Here is a 14,896-nt window from a genome sequence, read left to right as displayed (position 1 = left end):
TAGCTGGAATGGATCTTTAATGATCCATTCATGCCACTGACTGCTAAGCTCCTTTTTTTTTAAATTTTATTTTATCATGGGTTTTGTTCACTCATTAAAGAGAGCCCTAGAGAAAAGTTGCAGAAGAAGCATCCCCACACTGTTACTTTTTTAGAGCAAAACTGGGCTTGCATGTGACAGGAGGAAAGAAAAACCATTGCTGTTGAAGGAGAAAGGTTTCTAGCTGACACAGATGACAAAGCTTTGGCAACTGTTTCAATCCCATCATCCTTGAAAATCTGTTCCTCACCCCAACAAAGCTTTAAAAAATTTGTTATCAGTGCTTCTTTCCTTGGCTTTTCACAATCCGGACCTTGACATTTTATATTCTTATCAGAAGTTGCTGCAAATTAATTTTGTGCACTTTGCAAGGAAAAATAGCTGGCTAAATCCTGCTGCCCCAAGCAGCATTCTCTGTAACAGGGCTTCTTTTTTTGCTTTCAAAAAGGAAATAAAATGCTTTAAAGAGGCATTATAGAACCAGACAACACCACATAGCCTCTTGTACACCAAGCTTAACAGCCGTAGTGCTTATGTGAGAATATGAATGCTTCACAGGGGACTGCAGGGATTTACTGCTGCTGTGCTTTGTCCTCTTACGTACTACTCGGACAAATCTTGGCTTAGTTTGAGGGAATTTTATACATCACTGCATGACAGCCTTCATCTGAACTGCTCTGTGTGAATGTCAGTAGTCAGACAGCAGCAATTTGCTCAGTTCCAGCTTGGACCTACTGGGGCTTCCTGCAGTCTCACGTAGAGACAACATTTTCACCTCTTGTTTCTTGTTGACATTGCTGCTGGGGCTGCTGAGTGGCATGACAGCTCCTCCTGTGCAGACAAGACTAGCTCTGGTGTTCCCCAGAGGACATGGAGGCAGATGCTGGAATGGGCTGTACATCCCAGAACGGTGCCAGTGAGCAACAAGGCCAAAGTCCACCAGTTCCACCAGGAACAACTTGATGAAATTCAGAGTTACTGCACAGGTAGGGGAACTTGTGGACTAAAACATAATTGAGCAGCATTTGACAAGTTTACCAACTGTGCATTCTGTGTCAAGGCATAGACACTTTTTAACTGTGTTGACGTCTTCCTTCTTTTTGACATCATTGTAATATGAAGCCACCACAATCTGATATTTTGCCTTAGAATGGACTGCATGACTAAGAGCATTGGTTTAGAAAATCAGAGCTTGTACATTTTGATGAGTGTTGGAGAAATGCTATACCATGGCTGAGTGGATATCTTAGTATATGTGCAATGCACCATGTCCCATTCCAGCCATGTCCCTGATTTGCTGGCCCAGGAACAGTTGCTCCTCAGATTTTACTGGTGTTTATGTGACAGATACTTTGAGGCAATGACTGGCAGGTGTTAAAGAATGTATTTTCTTAGCCTTGTCACAAGAAGAAAAATGGATTGGGAGGAAATGTAGTGGAGATAAGAACACAGACAGCAATAGTGAAGAGAAAAGTCCCAGCAGCATTAGGAGAAAACTATCATGGTACTGGAATAATTATGTGCAATGACATTGCAGGGCATGGAAGTTTTATAGGATAAAATGTACTTTTACAGCAGGCAATGCTGTTTGATTATGGAATCAGGTAAACTGATTTTGTTATCAATCAGGGTATCCAAAATTAAGAAAGGAAGAATAGATCTATTTGTCCAGAAAGAATTTTAGTTCAGAAAAGGGGTTTCTGAAGTCTGGCCTCTTGCCCAGACCTATGAGAACTAAAGCAGGGAAAAGCAAAAGCATACTCATCGTTTAGCTGGACCTTTTGATTTCTAAATATAGAGTAACTGTAACAAAAAAGACATACACACACACACACACACACACACACACACACACACACACAAATTCCATGTTTCTTCTCATGTGAAAAATTAATGTGTTTTCTACCACTGTATGCCTGTAAACTCAAAATGCCTACATGTTGGCAGCTCTGGGAGAGAGGCTGGACTTTGAGATGTAGATTTACTCAAGGAAAACTTCTGCCCTTCAGCGTGGGAGGCACTGTTCCCTCCTGGAAACATTTCCCTTTCTTCTAGTTACATATTGACAAGAGGAAAAATAATTTAAATAATTAACTTCTGGACATCTGTTCCTGTATCAGACTCTGAATAAATACAATAAATAAATAAGTACAATAAATACTTTTTGTAGTGGAGAAGAGTTGTAAGACACTTTAATCACTTTAATCAAGGTAGGAAGAAAACCACCTTAAGAGGCCTCAGTGTTTCTGTGTCTTCAAACCTGACAAAGAATATATCTTCTGTTTCAGTAATACCAAAATTCTCCCAGTAGAATAGAGAAGGTGATTGTAAACGATTCTGACTTTATCTCCAAGATCAAAAAGGCCTTCTTGTAATAGTCTTTGTTATATTAGACAGCACATGCTTTGTGCAATTAACTAGAAACAAACTAGAAACATTTAGTCTCTTTCCCTTTAGTTTTAGGAAGAACTGTTTCCTCAGCTGAAATTAATGATCATATATTTAAAGGCTGGAGAAATTTGCATCATATGCCAAATAAAAATGTTTATGTTTGGATCCATTTTGTAGATAAGCTACCCTTTGTAAGTAGAGTGATTCTCTGTCCTATCCTCCAGGGATGCTGGGAAGCAGCAGGGTTTGATTAATCCTTAACCTACATGTTTACAATCTTTGAGGACAGTTTTTTGTAAGATTTAACCTTGCTTGAATGTGTATTAGAGATATAACAAGCAAGTACATAAAGCAGAACTGGGTGCAGATAATGGGGCATGAAGCTTCGGTATGCATTGGCTTAGGCCTAATCCAGATCATAGAAAATTTTCAATGTCTTGGAAAACTGGGCTTGATAGACTCTCATCCTGATTGAACCCTCTGACCTCTCACATTAGGTTCACTCACCAAATATCTTTGTTTTTCACTCAGAAAATGCTTTCTTGCAGCCTTTCACAGAGATAACATGTGCTGCCTCTGCAGCTTCACGTAGCTGGTCATGGCAGCACGGTGGCATGGCAGGGTACAGATCTCTTGTGCAGCTCTTATTTTATGATTCTGTGATATCCTTCTACAATTCAGATTAAAGGCAGCCTCTGGAGATCTCTGTGCCAACCTCTTCTCACAGCAGTGCCAGAGAGGTTGTTCTGGACCTTACCCAGGCAAGCTCTGAATATCTCTAACAGTGGAGGTTTCACAAAGCCTGTGTTGCAGTGTCTGACTGCCCTCACGGTGATTTTTTCCCCCACTAATTTCTACTCGCAATTTTCCTCATTGCAGCTTGTGCCTGTTGCCTTTCACCCTTTTACTGCACACATCCAAGATGCTGGCCTGGATCTTCTCCAAATGAGTAGTAAAAGGCAGTGATGCAATCTCCCTCCCCCTGCCTTTAGCCTTCACGGGACTGAGCTCTCCCAGTTGTCTCATTCTCTTCTTGTGCATCCTTGAAATGCATCAACATGGGTGATGTGGTGTGATTCCCAAATCTTATCTGCTGGGCTGTCAGTCTGCTGACAAGGTTTATTGTTACTGGAACAGAGAGGAAGGCCTCCCTGTGAAGGCCTCTGGAAGATCACTGCAGACACTGTTATCTCTGAGAGAAATTAAAGCCTAAACAGACTGAGCTTCTAAACTGGGTTAGCTTCTTCTTTCTGCCTCCTTTGGGCCAACTTAAAGTTGGCTTTATGCAAAAGGTCACCTTTTAGTAGCATGTGCCTGTACATGCCAGGGAAATGGGTATCTGGGTATCTGGGTGAGGCAGGGCGTGTGCACCACTGAGAGATGGCTTTTTGCCCCACAAGTGGTCCTCTGCTCCACTCCTTCACTGCTTTGCATTTAGAAGCAGTAGGCAAGAACGGCCCCCACCTTCAAAGAGCAGCTGGGGTGCCTGGTAGCTGATTCATCTTGTTTCTATACCTGTTATGAATACATCCAGGAAAAGCCAAATCTATGGAAGATAGCAGCCACAACTGTCCCAGAGCAGGAGAGATGTGTGGATTGGGTTGCTGTGGGACTTGGCAGGACAAATGGAAAAGCAAGGCACGTGCTGGCTGTGCAGTGTAGTGGAACTTTGGAGGAAGACCCAAAATAGGTAATGTTGTGGAACAGCCAGTTTAAAACAAATGTATCTAGGCAAGTAACAACTACCTGAACTATTAAGGAATTCATCGGTCTCAATAAAAGCAGACTGCAGCCTTTGCTAATACAGAGCCTTTCCTAATCTCTTCAAAATTTTCCAGAAGGCCTTATGAGATACTTTTTGCACGTCCTTTTTCATCTTCAGTCTGATTGGGACCTTAGTTTCACCTGCCTCTGTTTGGTGGGCATGGCAGGAGGCTGATCACAGCTTTGAGAACTGAACCAGGCGTTGGTCAATCTCTGAGACACTGGCACAGCCTGCAATAAATGAAACATTGGTGAGAGAGAAAGATCTGTGCATGAAGCTTGGAAGTCCCCCGGTTTAGGGTCACAGTCTTATACGAGCCAGTTTGGGATAGCTTGGTACTTCAATATCTCCACTCCTCAGAGGCATCTTCAGCCTCGAGGTTCAGTACTGGAGTCCCCCGACCAGAGGCGTTAGAAACATGAAAAGAATATATAGCAAACTAAGCAGGGTGCAATCTGATCCAGTCAAGTCAGCAGCAAAACCCAGAGAAAAGAAAGGGTTTGCTGTGTGCCAAATGGCCAGAGATAAAGATTTGCATTGCCATTTCATTTGGACAGATATGGGTGGAATAGAGCTGCTGGTTGACAGCTGACTGAACATGAGCCAGCTGTGTACCCAGCTGTGATACAGGCATCCTGGCCTGTGTCAAGAATAGTGTGGGCAGCAGGATCAGGCTAGCCATTGTCCCCCTGTACTGGGCACTGGTAGGGCTGCACCTTGAATCCTCTATTCAGGCGAGGTTTAGATTGGATATTAGGAGAAATTTCTTCACAGAAATTGTTATCAAGCACTGGAACAGGAAGCCAAGGAAACGATTGAGTCATCAGCTCTGAATGTGTTTAAAAGAAGCATAGCTATGGCACTGAGGGACATGGTTTCATGGAACTGACAGTGCTGGGTTAACAGTTGAACTTGATGATCTTAAAGGTCTTTTCCAACTAAAAGATTGTATGATTCAATGAATTTCAATTTGCCTCAGCAAAAGGATCCCAACTTTCTACTCTTGCTGAATCCTGGGCCCTTTTGCGTGTAAAGAATTGTAAAAGTCTGCTGGGGAAAAGACCCAGGAATCTTTACTGGTTGAAAAAGTAACCCATGAAAAAGTAACCAGTTCATAGGTGGGATTTCACCTCCAGTCTCCCAGCCAGTGCTGCTACCCACTTGAGTTCTACATGTCATAATGTATAGAATATCCTACATTGGAAGGAACCCACAAGGATCATCAGGTCCAGCTCCTGGCCCTGTGCAGGACATCCCAAGAATCACACCCTATGCCTGAAAGCATTGTCCAAATGCTTCTGGAACTCTGTCAGGCTTGGTGCTTTGACCACTGCCCTGGAGACCCTGTTTCAGTGCCCATAAACCTCTTGTTCAAGAGTAAAATTGGAACTTGCACTGAGCTCTGCAAATTGGTGAAGGGGTCTAACAGGGAGCAGGAGTGAGAAATGCAGAGTGAGAGTGAAAGCTGGGAGGAGACACAAAGGCTTTTAAAGCATGTGTAATCACCTACAGACTGTATTCTCTAACACAGAGAGAAAAATTCTGCATCCACTTTTAATGAACTCTTCATGCAGAAAAAAATCAATTGCATTTTGCCTTGATAAACACTAATTAAATACTGAAAAACATATGCTGCCATTCCCGGGAGAACAGACATTCCAAGTTTTGCTTGGCTGTACTTAGCAGTTTTGCATCTCTTTGCTTCAGTCACAAAGCTGCTCTAACCTACTCCCTCCGTGCAAACTTCATTGCTGTGACACCTGGAATGCCAAGTGGTTTCACAGGAAGCAGAGAATCTCAACTACAGCAACTAGAACTCTCAGAGCTCCTGTGGACTCCCTATTTGTGACCCATCCATCACACTCCTGATTTTATAGGTCCTGCATGCAGAAACATCTGTAACACCCATTACAAACAAAATACTCACCAGCTAAGGCCATAGACAAGCGAAACTCATCCTGCAGAATTCTCAGGACATCCTGAAGACCTTCTTCACCCTGCACCAACAGAGAAAGGGTAAAAGGAGCACTGGCACAGAGCATTGCTGCAGGATGCCTGCACCCTGAGAGCTGGGATAGTCCCTTAAGTCCGTGCCAATTCCAGTCTCTCATGCAGATGAATGATTAAATGATATGATGAATGTGCTCAGTTCATAACAGATTAATTTAGATGCTTTTCCTTTTGGGATACCTCTGAACAGAGAAAGAAAACAAAGCTGTTTTTCACTTCTGACATTTTGTAGCGGGTTCTTTTTTTTTAGCTTTCAGTTTTCCCCCACCAATGGGCTTGCTGTTTAAAATGTCAAGCCTTACAATGCTGACAGGTGTTAACAAAATAATGAGAGTTTTATATATGTTACCACTCCAGAAACTGTAGTTTACTCAAATACTGGACTGAATCTTTGCAAATAATAGACTATGTATTTTCTCTATGTAAGTGACACCAAGAAGCTCAAAAGCCAATAAAATGTATAGAAGATTTTGATCTTCCTATAAAACACTGGAAGATTTAATTTTTTTTTCTCTTAATTTTTTTTTTTTTTATGTCTTCAAATAATAAATGCTTTAGGTGAAAACAATGTCAGCACTGGTTTATGCCCTTCCTCTATTGTATGCTTTGGTAATGTCACTGACATACGTCTTGAGGGATACTCTATGGAATATAATACCAAAGCACAATAGAACCCCCAAAAATCCCACTTCCTTTCTGTTTCCATTGTGGAAAAAGTGCAGGGTACTCACAGAAACACCTTTTTCATCTTAGGCCCTTTTTTGATGTTTACTGACAAAAGAAACAGTACTGCCAACTCTTACAGGTCTTTTCAGGAGATTCAGGTGATTTCTTGCTCAAAGCCTTGCTGCTGGAATCCACAACAATCACACCAGTGGACAAGAGTGCCATTTAAGACAAAGGAAATATGTCTGGACCATTAAAAAAATGTATCTTCTAGAGAAAAGTTTTGAAAGATTCCATCCCTAGTGTAAAAAGCAAAAATTGGCAAAAAACTCGAACAGGTATAATATTTTAATTTTAATTATATTCTGTTTGCCTCCACATCGGAGGCCTAATTAATGACTCTGGATCATAGAAATATGCCCAAAGTTGAGAAGTAGCAAAGCTGAAACTGAAATAGCAGTGCAAAGCCCAGGCACCTCCAGGACAGTTTTGCTCAGCCTTGTCCAAAATGTTTCAGCCATCTGTGGGATGGAGCTCTATATGTATTTCTAAAGAATTCATGGCACTGCTGTGAAACTGTTCTACCAAAACCATATATTGTTCCCAAGTATTTGCTGAAAGCAAATAAAGTTGTAAGACTCATCTTCCTGGCAAATAAGCCTAGCTCCAGTTTTCAAAAGCACTGATGGTCCTGAGTGCTAAAGTATTTTAGCACCAAACTACAACAACAAGAAATCAGGTCCCACAAAACAATTCTATCACCTTCAATATCCCATTGTTCAAAATCTCAGGAAACTGTGAAATTCAGTGGTATTTTTAAATCAGAGGAAATGTCAGGGTTTCATTCAATTTGGGGTGATTCCACTTCAAATCCAGCGAAATAAAATTAAAAAATATATTCTCCACCAGTGAAAACTCTGTCACTTCATCTGCAGGACTGCTGGAGAGTGTGAGAAGCAGGCACATGAGCACAGAGCTCCTTACCTTATAAGCCAGGCCCCATAAAGCTGGTCTTCCAATAAAGACACATTTTGCTCCCAGTGCCAGTGCTTTTAACACGTCGCTTCCTTTTCGTATTCCACCATCTACATAAACTTCGACTCTGCCTCGTACTGCCTCCACAACCTCAACCAGAGCATCAATCTGCAAAGAAGAAGCCAGTCTCACCTTGAGGGCGGCTTTTGATTCCAAGAGAAGGAGGATATATTCCAAAGAGACAGGCAGGGATGCAGTGCTTTAGTAGGATACCTTCTCAAAATGAAATATGACAATGCATCAGAAATAGCTCAGCACCAGGAGCTGCAGAATAACGTGCAGCTCTCTGTTCTGTTTTCCAGATACTTAATGCCATGTTCCAGTACTTTGCTTATACTGGTATTCTTTGCTATCACTTTTGATTAGTGAAAAAGTAATATTTTCACTAGATTTATGAAAGATTTTAAATATAAACTTCAATGGGAATAACTGTCATCAATATTTTACTTTCATTTGAGACAGTGATGAATCATACAGCTGTTTGCTAAAAAGGCTGATGTCAAACTTCTACTGCTTAAACTACCTAACCTTGCATTTCAACTTAATCCTGGTGACCACTTGTTGAGTGCCTCCCTCTAAAGCATCTGTGAAGGGTTTCATTTGCTATGCAGTACAGTCAATCATTTCCTCCAGGTTAAGCCTCCTGATTCCCTAAGGTCTTTTCTGTGGAGTTCAGCATGGAGTAGAGCCTCAGATGTTATTGCAGGGCAGCACCACAGAGAGATGCTGGCTCTGGCCCCAAGGCAGTACAACCAGGGGCAACACATTGCACTGGACATAATTAACTCTCCTTCAGAGCAAACCCCAAAGGCACTTTTCTGCAGTGTCTTATACCTTTCTGCCTTCTTTTAAGCTTTTTTTTTTTTTCTGAATTTCAAACTGAAAACCTTCAGGCTGAAATTTTATAGGACTAGCTCAGCAAGAGCCAGGCTTGGCACCAGAATAGTAGAGCCCAACTAGGTATCTACTGCCTTGTCTGTGTATGTAAAACAACTTTTAAGGTAAAAGAACAGTTAAAGGTGGATGCCATTTCTGTTGTAATGCCTTTGGCATTGAGTTTAATAACTTTTTTTTATTCATTATTGTCAGTTTTGATGTAGAAGAGAATTCTCTGGTACCTATTTTTATTTAACCAGAGAGAACTGAGAAAAGAAAGTTCATAAGATACTGTGCAATGCAGAACTGTAAAATAAGAGCAATTGGAAAAACTGACAGAAGCCAAATTAAGCCAGTGAAATACACATATGTCCAAACAATGCATGATTTCTTTGTACAAATTAGAAAGCAGGGGAGTTTTTCTCCAGATAAGTTATCCTTTTTCTGGCTCATGTAAGCCAATAAATTCCCATTTAGACTTGAGCCTGTAAATACACAAGCAGACCTCTCACTAAATCTAGCTGCATTGTTTTGCATGTTTTGACAGATGTGAACAACGAGAATACATTATGCTCTCATTTGTACAGTTTTGGTTCCAGAGCTTTGTTTTCTTTTTGCTGCAGTGCGCAAAGAGTTTGAGTGTGCTAATGGAGACACAGGCAGGAATTCTTCCTGATTTAGGCCAGTAGTTTATCTCCACTCATGTGGGTTCTGTGGTACTTACAGAGCCCTCCCTAGAAGCTGAGGAAATGCTTCAGTGGGCAGCCCCCATGCCAAGGCATGGATCTCACCAGTTTAAAGCTAAAGTATATCTGCACACATCCATGGCCACTGGACAAACTCAAGTCCACCAGAAGTGTACACACAAACCTGGGCATAGAGATACCCAGGTTAATGCAAACATGCAGACATCCCTGTAAACAGGGAAAATGTGGAACATCCATTTCCTCACTTACAGTGGCAGGTCCTTCATCCAGTTGCCTTCCACCATGATTGGACACAATAATTCCCTGAACTCCGTGTCTCACTGCCAGCTCTGCATCTTCTCTTGTCAAGATGCCTTTGATGATGATGGGCAGGCGTGTCAGGCTCTGCAGCCAGTAGATGTCATTCCAGGTGACCGAAGGATCCAAGCTGTTGGGTGGCAGTCCATACTCAGACCAGTCGTCTCCCTACAGCCAAAAAGAAACAGCAAAAGGAAAACTCATCCAAGCTGCAACAATACACAGGTCCCTTGGTGTCTTTCCTTGCCCTAGAACAGATTAATCAAATTTACCAACAGACATGTTCATCAGCTCCAGAAATGTAACATGTCTCTGGAGGAGAATAATTACAATGAGGATGGAGATCAGTGTCTCTAAGGCAGCTGGATGGGGATTTTGAAGACAGAACTCAGACTGGCAGGAGGTCAAGCCAGGATGCTGCAGAACCAGAAGGGGAGAAGATACGCCCTGGTACAACAAATGCCAAGGCAGCAGTTACCCAGTGGTTTTTGTCTCATGTGGTGCATGCCAGCGCAGTGAATGAAAGGACAGGCTCATTTTACAAACCTCAAAAGCTCGTTCCAAGTTCTTCACTTTCATGTGGGGAGGAAGGCGGAAACCATTGCGGACGTCGTCGCGTCTCTTGCCTGTGTAGGGCAGATCCGCAGTGAGGACGAGGCCCTGGAAGCCCAAGGCCTCCGCCCGTTGGACCAGCTGCTGGGAAGCTGCTCTGTTGCGGTGGATGTAGAGCTGGAACCAGCGCAGGCCACCGGGCGCGGCCGCGGAGATCTCCTCCAGCAGGCAGGTGGAGTAAGTGCTGACAATGTAGCAGGTGTTCATTGCTCTGGCCGCTTGGGAGGCATTGGAAAGGAATCAGAAATGAAGGCATTTTTGAAGGGTCTTGCCAGACATCAGATGCAAAACCACGCACTGTTTTTAGAGACCACCCCAACTCCTGATTTCATGTGCATCCTACAAAGCACAGGGCAGCTATGCCTCAGGTTAAACAATGACTGTATTTACTAGACATTCTTGTTAATTCATGGCTAAGAAAGCAGAAAAGGGAGGGGTAATTAACCAAGCTGTGCTTTCATTTTGCAGCTACATTTTTAGAAAAAGCATGAATTTTATCTTTATGACTGAGCCCTCTCAGGAATGTACTGTTAAATCTACTTAGTGTACACAGAAGAAAAATCATTTCTAGGGGTCAGGTCTCCAAACTCACCATAGGATTTGTGAAAAGGGGTTATCTTTTTCTCCAAGGGAGACATTTCTTAAACAGTAACATGGAATTCACAGTCTGAGTCCCATCCACCACTTTTACAACCCATCTAGAGCACCTAGGACTGAAAACCTTATGTGGTTTTTGGTGTGAGTCAGAAATGTGTCCACTGCCCTTGTCTCCAGTTTGCAGCAGACTCCATGGGGCTGATTTTGTATGATGGTAGCTGGAGAAGAAGAGCAACCTCTATACAGATTCCGATGCAGGGTGTCAGAAAGTGGGAATGGAGTTGGCCCCCTCAAGCCTGAAAATTTTTCTCAGTCATACTTCAAGTCATCCTAACAGCTTCTTGAGGCTCTTCTACACCCCCCTTTTTGCAACATGGCACTAGAGCAGAAGAGTACCTCTGGCTGTGCTTTTCTCTCCATCAGGCCATGCTAGCTGGTGGAAGCCTGTAGGGGCAATTCCTACGGGAAAACTGATTTCAGAACCCAGGATTTTAGTCCTAATGTCCATCACGGATACGTCCCGCAGCATACGTGGTCGGAAACGAATTCTGTAAGGCAAAAAAAACCCTTTCAGGATAGTAGATGTTCAGTGAGTTTTCTGAAGTTTCATGGAAACCAGGTCTTCGTTCACCAATTGCAAAGCAGGAATCTGAGCCAATGAAGAAAACATCAAATAATAAAATTATAATAAAGGACAATATAACAAAGGCTCTTTGTCCTTTCTGTTTGCTTTTAGAGGTCAATTCAGCCAGCAGTCCAGTCACTTCCACTTTTCATTAAACCTGCTTTACTGACCACAGTGCATAATTTCTGCATCTCCCACCTCAGATCACTGTGTCCTGCTCTCACATTGTCCTCCCCCAGGTTCCTTCTACTTGCAGCCAGGCTGGGTCCTTCCACTTCACTATTTGTGTCTGTCCTCACTGCACAGTGTGCCTGCCCTCAGGTTTTGCAGCACGTTCCCCAAATCCCACCCTACTTTCGCATAGGCTTCCTGCTGTTCACCAAGAGCTCCCTGTTGCATCTCATTCTATTAGAGCTACTCATGGCCTTTCCTGTAATGCCACACACCCCATAGCACACTGTACCCTACCCTAGCACCTGCCTGTTCCCTCAGCATCCCTAAAGCCTCATACAACCCATGTCACACCCGGTCTGGCATCAGAACACATGGTGCATGTCACTCAGGTTTTGCATTTAGCTTGGGGACTCCCTGGAAAGGACAAGGTTTTTACTTGTACAAGGATTTTGCTTGTCAAATCCAAACACTTGCACAAAAACAGTGTAAAAGGTCCCAGTACAATGCCCTTCATTTCCTTCTCACGTTACCTTTTATATGCCAGGATGTTTTCATCTCGTGTGGTACAATCGTCTGCCCCAGCTGCAAAATAATCCCAGACAATCTTGGGTAAATACTTCTTAGCATAGGCTTCAAAGTCTGAAATACACACCATAGCCATTGCTGAGAGAGGTGTAGGGAACCTTGAAGAAAAGAATAACATGGAGCAGAAATTAGACCCCTGAATTGTCATTCTGTCTTCCAGGGGCTCTAATGTCACTGAATGCAAAACTTGGAGCCATCTGTTTTATAGAGGAGATGGTGAGACTTGTCTCAGTCTATCTTGTACATCAGCCTACGAATCCTCCACCCCAGTATGAGGAAAACTTGCAGATACAGCCACGAGAGTAGGAAGTTTGCATCTCTGTGCCTCTCTTCATTCTGTTTTAAGCAGCAGCCTGAAGAGGACATTTTAGGTCCTCTGCTATTTCAGTTGTGTAATTCTGTCATAAATTCAACCTTAAAACAAGCTGCGTTATTTGTTCCATTAATTCTGCTCAAAGGTTGTCCCAGAACATCATTTGTTAGATCATCCCTAAGGACGGCTCCATGACTGAGCAATTAGTTATGGAGCACAGTGATGGAATTCAAGATCATGAAATCTGGAAACAAGTAAATACAGAGTCTACAGCTAACCTGCTCCAGCATGAACACACTGTAAAACTAAGTCCAGACCCTTACAGCAAGTCACTGTCAAGGCCAGTGCTGTGGAAAAAAAAGGCATTTTCTACAGATCTTCTTTTCTCTTCTGTAATAAATATCTTCTGGATGTTTGCTTTACATGCTGGAGCACTGATATAAACTATAAAAGGAACATATAGAATTTGGACAAACCATGAGAAAACACTGGCAAAAAACAAATTCCACAATATGAAACACATTTCGGAGAACTAACCTCAGCCTTTCAAGGAATGGAAGTGAAATTGTGTGACCCAGATGTCTAATCAAACCAACATAAATGCTGCCCAGAAAATGCCTGCACTTACATACTTTTGAAGTAGCAAGAACTGAAAGCTATGCAAATTAATGTTTTAGCAAACCATATCTGTGTGTGCAGAAACACGTACAAAACACAAAGTCAATTTTCTAAATTGTTCTATTTGTTTCTATTATTCTAATTGTTGTAATTACTTCTGCAGTCCTGATTAAAATAGATATTTAACAAGGTATGTGGAAACATGAAATTTTAAAACAGCTGTGGCTCAGTCTGACTTCTCTAAAAAAATGTACAGGAAGAAGTAAATATCCTAATTTTCAGGCTTAACCTCCCACTGCAGATTAGCAAGGGCTGCAAGCTTCACCAAAATCAGCCCCATGTGTCCCATGTTGGTCACTTTTGGCAGAGATAAACATGCAGGTTATGTACACAGAAGCAAGCTGCCAAGCTGCAGGCACTGCTTCTCACTGACTGAAGTACCTGTGTTTGCATTTGAAAATTAGGACTCACAGTTCTCAGCTAGTAAAGAGCCCAATACGAGGAGCTCATTGGAAGAGGAAGAAGAAATGCAACTGATTTTGTCAGTATTGTTCTGTCTGCTCTGACAGGCATTAGGTAGCAGGGGGTGCAAGTATCCCAAGCCTGCTTTCTCTGACTTCAAGAACTGTGCTGATAACTGTGACATTCTTTAAACCATCTATCACAACTTCTGCTTTTCTAACTTTTAGAAAGGCCAAAATCATCCAGCACAATAAGATAAACCAAGCCTTCTCATGGCAGAAGAAACAGGAATTTTAAACAACCCAGGCCCAGTCCTGTCCTTCAATTCAGACCTCTGTTCAGACTTACTTTTGGGTTTCAGGGAAAGCTGCAGAGGGTGAGAGCCTCCCCTTCAAGTTTGCCTGCAAAAAGGATTTTGAAGAAGTCTTTTCAGTGAGTAGCTTCTGTTTCTTCTGCAGTCAATAAGCAACCACCAGAGATTAAAGCATAATCCTGGGGTAAACTTTGTACTGTTTGTGTAACACTAACTTTGTTTTGCTGTCAGGAGGTTAAAAATCTCTCCTAAAACATGCATCACCTCATTAGCATTGCAATCGCTCGGGAGAGAGCCCTGTCGCCGAGCTCTTTGGCAGTGGCTGATGGCTGTGCATTCATTTAGGCAAGCAACAGTATTTCAGGGGTTTTAATCAATCTCTAAACTGTTGGTAACTTGCTGCTTCATCCTCTCAAAATGATGATTCACAGACAGTGTGAGTAGTTACAACTCCCAGCTACAGAGCCTGGACTCTTTACTAGGACATGGGAGATGTTTTTTGCTTCCTGCAGTCTATGAACAACTAAAATACTCTTTGTCTTCTGCCATTTTTGATGGCCTGTAAGTGCTCTTATCAGGACTGAGGTACCAACAAATTTATGATATTGATTTAAATTGATTTGCAAGATATGACAAAGAAACACTGGACTGCTTTATTTGGCTTTTGGCTTCTTTTAGCCTTTAGGGTTCATGACTTCAACATTTCCATGCAAGTACAAGAGCCTGAGGTTTTGATTTTTACTAACTGAGAAATGAGATATTATGTTGGCAGGTGCAGAGGATGAGGCAGGAACTTGTTAAAACTTTCCCA

At 42.3% G+C, this 14,896-nt stretch overlaps 1 protein-coding gene across 1 annotated transcript; it reads right to left on the bottom strand.

Moving 5' to 3' along the window:
- Nucleotides 1–4,136: 4,136 nt before the first annotated feature.
- Nucleotides 4,137–14,298, bottom strand: HAO2 (hydroxyacid oxidase 2). The gene is made up of 8 exons (XM_014884227.2): nt 14,121–14,298; nt 12,325–12,477; nt 11,392–11,543; nt 10,333–10,616; nt 9,739–9,954; nt 7,856–8,014; nt 6,123–6,192; nt 4,137–4,425 (listed from the first exon to the last, which is right to left on the bottom strand). The coding sequence occupies exons 2-8, from the start codon at nt 12,453–12,455 to the stop codon at nt 4,370–4,372; spliced, it is 1,068 nt and encodes a 355-aa protein (XP_014739713.1). The 5' UTR covers nt 12,456–12,477; nt 14,121–14,298; the 3' UTR covers nt 4,137–4,369.
- Nucleotides 14,299–14,896: the final 598 nt, after the last annotated feature.

This window comes from Sturnus vulgaris, chromosome 2 (genome assembly GCF_052056855.1).
Source record: "Sturnus vulgaris isolate bStuVul1 chromosome 2, bStuVul1.hap1, whole genome shotgun sequence".
NCBI classification, from domain to species: domain Eukaryota; kingdom Metazoa; phylum Chordata; class Aves; order Passeriformes; family Sturnidae; genus Sturnus; species Sturnus vulgaris.
This window is presented reverse-complemented; position numbering and strand designations above follow the sequence as displayed.

Coding starts and splice junctions, on each gene's coding strand:
- HAO2 (XM_014884227.2), bottom strand. CDS start 12,455: ATGGCTATGGTGTGTATTTCAGACTTTGAAGCCTATGCTAAGAAGTAT. Junction 9,955..10,332: donor ACTTGGAACGAGCTTTTGAG/GTTTGTAAAATG, acceptor TTTTGGCTGTAG/GGAGACGACTGGTCTGAGTA. Junction 8,015..9,738: donor TGGATGAAGGACCTGCCACT/GTAAGTGAGGAA, acceptor TCTTCTTTGCAG/ATTGATGCTCTGGTTGAGGT.